The 6,390-nt window shown below is 33.4% G+C and overlaps 1 protein-coding gene across 3 annotated transcripts; it reads right to left on the bottom strand.

Moving 5' to 3' along the window:
- Positions 1–1,556: 1,556 nt before the first annotated feature.
- On the bottom strand, positions 1,557–6,384 carry LOC111375231 (GDP-mannose transporter GONST2-like). 3 transcript variants are annotated; one of them, XM_022998031.1, is made up of 11 exons: positions 6,196–6,384; positions 5,854–6,119; positions 4,725–4,930; positions 4,277–4,487; positions 3,861–4,000; positions 3,523–3,652; positions 2,987–3,085; positions 2,755–2,909; positions 2,490–2,606; positions 1,958–2,055; positions 1,557–1,876 (listed from the first exon to the last, which is right to left on the bottom strand). In XM_022998031.1, the coding sequence occupies exons 3-11, from the start codon at positions 4,919–4,921 to the stop codon at positions 1,833–1,835; spliced, it is 1,191 nt and encodes a 396-aa protein (XP_022853799.1). In that variant the 5' UTR covers positions 4,922–4,930; positions 5,854–6,119; positions 6,196–6,384; the 3' UTR covers positions 1,557–1,832. The 3 variants fall into 3 exon arrangements, with proteins under 3 accessions (XP_022853799.1, XP_022853800.1, XP_022853801.1); XM_022998032.1 differs by lacking the exon at positions 1,958–2,055 and having other exon boundaries at positions 5,854–6,384; XM_022998033.1 differs by lacking the exons at positions 5,854–6,119; positions 6,196–6,384 and having other exon boundaries at positions 4,378–4,487; positions 4,725–4,858.
- Positions 6,385–6,390: the final 6 nt, after the last annotated feature.

Genomic DNA, 6,390 nt, shown 5'->3' with positions numbered 1-6,390 from the left:
TACGGGCTCCATTTTAATGAAAATTTAGGAGAAAATGAATTTTGCAATAGTGATTTTTTTGGAGAATGTGCTGTTGAAAATGAATTTTTGAAAAAATAGAGGACAAACATAGGCTAAAAGTGCATATGGGAGCTTGAGCAAGCAATCATTTTAGGTCATAAAGTCATAAGTGCATATTTTAACTAGACTACTTTCTTGATTGCAAAATGAAGAGAGGTACACGTGAAATACATAAACAAAGTGATATGAAGTATAATAAACAATTAATAATGTACAACATTTCAGATTTCAGATAAAATAATCACACACTTTAAGTAACAACGCTTTGAACTAAGTATTTGACTATTCAATAATACAGATGAGCCTCCATGAGCTCCTTTTAGGTAAAGATTTGGGGATATCGGTGTGCACCCGAAAGGTAACGATTGCGAGTTCCCCAGTCAGGCAAAAAAAAAAAAGATTTGGGAATATCCTTGAGCACATTGAACATAATCTTGAACTTTATGTGACATTAATTTTGACCACCCAACTACATTTACACGGGCATAGACGTGACACTGCCTATAAGCATCAAGAGGGACACGTTTTGAATTGAAGCATAAATACACGATACATTGGGCCATAGCCCATTGAAGCAAACAGGAAGGATAGCTATGAAGCAAACAGGAAGCAAAGCTTTTCTTGTTGAGTTTTGTCATTTTGTCAATTAATTTATTGTGGGCATACGTGAGTTGTTGCAGTGAAATCTATGTTGGTCAGAATTTGCGCTAATGTTTCTACCATATCCGAGGCTTAGTTTGAGGTCTTTAGATCTTTTTGCCGGCCAGGCTATGTGTTTTAAAAGCTTCAACAAGATACTCGCTAAATACAAAATACTTTATATTTTAAAATGTCAATGTTTACAAAATAAGCTTCAGTGGACCATATTTTAACCTTTTAAACAATGTTTTAAAACCCAACCCGGGCATCAACACCAATAAAAAAAAAAAATAAAAATAAAAATAAAAAAATTCCTAAAGGTTGAATTAGGGTCTAACCGAGATCAAACTGGAGGTAATAAGTAAATATTTATAAACATTTTAATTTTATTTTGACAACAATGTGTAATTAAATTTTCACATCATCAATTCAAAATATGTTAAATGTATGTTTTTTTATATACGCACAAATGAACCTTTGACGATCCAACTAAAGGCCACTCATGACCTCATAAGGCACATAAGATTTTTTGGACAAAATGGTTTGTAGTTTTGAAATTTGAGCGATTAAAATCATGAGAAAAATTTTAGTGAAGAAATGAACTTTTGAAAAATTCGAGCGAGAGTGATCGCTATTGTTTTTCCCTTTATTACGATGTAATGCAATCAATTTGAGCGTTTTCCATTAAAAAAAATAATCAACTTTAATCCAGTAAGAAATTTATATGAGTGATGATTAATCAACTTATATCTAATATGTAACAAATCTAGTACTAGATCCAAGTATCCAAAAAATAGCAATAAAAACAAATTAAAACAAATTCTCAACTATTGTTGAACAACGCTAGAGACAAGATCTAAAAAAATTAATGTTCATGAAAGTGACATGTTGCGACGTGATTTCAATAAAACCAAGTTAGAATAAGAAAGGGTAGACCAATTGCTTTGCATCTTAGAGCCGATCTATTCACGAACAGATTTTTCATGTATCTTACCCCAAATTTATTAAAAACAAAGCTAGTTTGAAATGAAGTATAACTATATTTCATCAAGTTCTTGTACTCAATATAGCTTGGGATAAACGGTAAAAAATATTAGGAACTAAAGCTTCCTGTATTCCTAATATGTATATGATTAGGACATCTTGGCCTTAGCGAACAATATTCCAGCAAAGAGACCTGAAATAGGGCAAACATGTGTTTTTATTAATGTTACTTAAATTTAATGAGACATTCTTAATCCACTGCTGGTTTTATTACCAAATAGTATGCTGAAGAAATTGGGTAGACTTAGGGGAACTTTGAACAGCATTAAACCAGCAATAGAGATAGGAATCTTGTTTAAAGAACCTACAAGACTGCAAAGGGAGTTTTTTGAGAAAGTTAAACATCCGTTTCTCCAGCGGACAACAGAGTCGTACAAGAGAGAACACTGTCAAGAAAATAGGAACATAACGGAAAATAGAAGGTTGGTTTAAATTAAGTACAAGTAACGAGTTAGGTATCTAACTCTGGATACAAGACTCGAAATTTTAGCACAACTATATGAATAGTAGGATTCATTCACTTTCTGAAACCTTGACAATTGGAGAAATATAATTAAGTGTGACCAGCAATTGTTTCTCTTTCTAGACCAAACCCATATATGGATCAAATCCTAATAACTAATTTCAAGAGCAATAATAAGCAAGCAATAGGAGAGCGTTTCTTTATTTTCAAACACTGAAATGTACGTACAGCTATGAAATACTACCATATAGGCAAAAGACAGCGTTTCTTCATTTTTAGTTACCTGTAAGTTGTAGGACCAGTTTTATTCAAGAACCACATAGAGGTGAAGCTAATGGCAAGTCCAAGCAGCCCACTTCCTGTTGCAACAACCCAAAATATAGGCGTCCTTATTACTTCCCTGCATATATTGACAACAATGCATATCAATGTGGAGTGTATTTACTACACTTATATCCTTTAGGTTCCTGGAGAATGTCTGCAAGTATTAAGGCCTAATTTCTTGGAAGGAATGCAAAGAAGTTGTAGGTAGAAATAAGTTTTCTTACGCATTAATTACATAATCCCATTCATCAAACAGGAATATCAAGCAGATAGCAAAAGGTAATGACAATGAATTGTTCAACAACACCATTGAAACTTCATTTAGAGAGCCAGATTTCGTCAAATGCTTTGCTTTGTCCATGACACGTCGCAAGGTAAGCTGTCTCAGATTGCAATTGTCCCAATTAGAATTCAAAGGAGCACATAAAGCAAACAAGGCTTACGAAAACCACATACCGAGTAGCTTGCAGTTAAAATGCAGTTAATTATTTGCCATACATAACCCGAGGCATTGAAGGACAGATCTGTTATGCCTCCACTTATAGCAGAGATTATCTACAGCACCAACATCAAGGAATTGCAAATGATTCTGATTCTCTCCCAAAAGGATATGAAAGGCAGACCAATATGAAAATAGTAATGGACTGTCAAAAGATCAGTTTAGAAACAACATCAACCAAATAATCAAACTTTGATATTCTGATCAAGTCAGTAGAAGTTTCATACGCTGTTCCACAAAAGATATATGTAGTAGAATACTAAAATTCAAATTCATTTTCTTGTGGCTTATTTGGTGGGTGGATTAATTTTCCAGTGGGGAGACATGAACTAGTAAACAGAGATCGTAACAACTTAACAATTTCAAGAAAAGCCAGGAAGTATAAAACACATTATACAAGATATAGCAATCCCTAACTTTCTGGTTCCAATGCTTTCATTAAATACATTGATAGCATATAAATCCATGAAAACAAGAACGAATTACATCATACCATAAGAAATATGGCAGTCCACACTTTCTCATTTTGACGCTTCCGGAAAATGTAAAATTCTCCAATCGCTGTTAAAATATTTGTCACGTTCTTCAGAATTGTCACCATTGCAATATTTATGTGTTTCAAACTGAAAACATTAACATCATTCATTATTGACACAATGATATAAACTATACAAGGCTAATTACAAGAGAGTATATTTCTATTTCTACTAACTGGTAGAGGAAAATGAGATATATGTTAGGTCTAAAAACAATTATTTCTCCTTAATCCTTATAACTGTAATTCACTGTCTGCCTGGTCATGTGAAATGTGAAAAGTTTCCCAGAACATACCTATACATTCCTGAAACAAGCATGCCAATGAATATCAAATTGACTGGGATCCATAGGTTAATCAGCTTCCAATTTGGCTTCTCAATCGTAACCGCTCCACAGAAACCCAAAACAACTACTACAACCGTACTTATAAAATTCTGCGGGAAATACAGGTAAGAAATCAACATTTACCACAAGAGAATACATTATTCATCATATATTATTGAAGGCTAGAAACACTGGATAGACTCTAAAATTGATAAATGCAGAAAAATGAAAAGAAAAATGTGCGGAGACCAATATACAAACTGAAGCAACAGACTAGTTGAAAGAAAATAGAGGGGAACTAAAATTAGTGAACAGCATGATATGAGAGAAAGATATCAGAAAAGGAACATGCTCCATATTTCACCATAACAAGAAAAAAAAAATACCTGGTAGAACATCAATGAAATTCCAGCATTGAAAGCATAACTGGAAAGTACAATTTTGTTCAGTAAGATCATGCTACAAGAAGAAATGCAGTATGCTGTACCAGACAGTAGAGGTCCAGACTGTTTTCCTGATCGATGCTCTCTCCTTTCATTCCTATCAACTATAGGGTCCACAATATCCAATCGTGCTTCTCTAGTCCCTTTGAGAAATCTGCTAGGAAATATAGGTTATTCAACAAAACCTTTCTTATCAATGATTGACTAACTACAATACCATTAAATAACAGCAATTAGCAAGCGATATTTCTTTTTCTAAGAATTTCCCTTATACTGTCAAGTAAAAATTGCTCACATGTTAAAAAACAGTATCATTATTTAGAGAATGTAATAGAACTGTTAAATGAATACAGAACCAAAAGAATAACAACCAAGGATAAGCATACTACACCTTTCACTTGAGTATCTATATTCTGTTGGTTTTAGTGTGTTACTAAATGGCCACTCTTGTGGCCTAAAAAAACCATCACGATCCCTTTGAGCCACGTTCTCTTTTTCACCACGTGTGGCCGCTTCGTCAAAATGTCCGAGTTCTAGTTCCTTGCCATCGGGACCAGTAATTGCATCTGATTTTACTTCACTTGACATGTTACCTGGCTGTAAGGAGACAAAAACTGAGAAGTGAGCTAGCTATCTGTACATTAACGTCTAAGGCTTACTTGCCTGTATCAGCATTAACCGACTATAAAGTATTATACTGTAAAACAAATCATATTATTCAAGTTGCAATTTCTTACAAGTGAAAAAAGATTCTTGATGCGGAGAATGAAGACTTGAGAAACTAAGGAAAGACTGATTTGCAAAATACTTAATTCCGTTTTCTTTCTTCAAAATTTTGATGAACTTTTCATGAAAACAATGAAACCAAAGTACATGAGTCAGATTGCATTCAGAATTTTCGCTGAAAATGTCGGTGATAAAGATTGGAGGTTGCTAATGACGGCAAATCAAGCAATTGTCCTAATCAAGTAAATTTATACAAATTAAACAAAACAGCAATGGTTGGATACCTCCAGAGCTAAAGACTAGATAAATCATATACTCATCAAGCAATAATAATTCAAATCTAGTTAGTAATCTGAAAAATTACTGCACATATGATTGTTTTTTTTTTCTGTAAACGCTCTCTATATATTATATCCTATTAATTTTAAGTATAAATTCCAATTTTGAATTAAATAATTACGGATCTGTAAACTATCATGTATAAATTTTCAAAGTCTTGTGATCCTTAATTACAAACTTAAAACAAGAAGTATGTTCCGTATCAAAAAATTCAAGTTGGAAACTACAAATTGAAGAAGAAACAATCAATCAAAATTCATCTCAAATTGATCTTAGCAATCCATTTTATAAGTCTTGATCTATTTCCAACTTTAGAGATTTCACACAAATAATTCATCGCAAAGAAATACAATATCTGATTAAGCAGTATATAGACAAGTCGGAAAAGGAAAAAAATGAATACCAAATAATTGGAAGAATGTGGAAAGATAATTTAACTTGCATGAAGCATCTACCTTTTATTCGGTGACAGACCAGAAGATGCTTCTCCAGCTAGAGATTATTGAAGCCGACGAGAGATCACCAAATCATTCTCTGATAACTGATTATTCTCTTCATCAGTACATTAAAAGTATTAGAATCAAATTATTCACAATCTTCAGAACACTTTTTAGCTTGAAGGCACCAGAACGCAGCAAAGTTGAAGAAAAGCTCACGCAAAACGCGTGACACAGAAATGAATCACCATCTTTCTACAAAACACGCAAAGGAGCCAGCAAATCTAGCCCATTAAAAGAAAGGGATTAATTATTTTCTGAATTTGAGTGAGTGAGTATAAAATAGGAACTAGATTCAACCTAGCAGCTCCATTTTGGGATCGGAACTGATATCGAGGATTCAAGGTCAAATGCTTAGCTTCCAAAAAGTCACGATTCATCATCTTTTAATCGAATCAGAACAGATTCGCAAGTTAGTGTTTATTAGAATTTGTATCGTATAATAATTTCTGTGTAGAGTAGAAAGAAAGCAGCCGTTGGCAGCAAGGCTTTCCC

This window comes from Olea europaea, unplaced genomic scaffold, assembly GCF_002742605.1.
Source record: "Olea europaea var. sylvestris unplaced genomic scaffold, O_europaea_v1 scaffold1351, whole genome shotgun sequence".
Classification (NCBI taxonomy): domain Eukaryota; kingdom Viridiplantae; phylum Streptophyta; class Magnoliopsida; order Lamiales; family Oleaceae; genus Olea; species Olea europaea.
The sequence above is the reverse complement of the archived record's forward strand: the minus strand, read 5'-3'. Positions and strand labels throughout refer to the sequence as shown.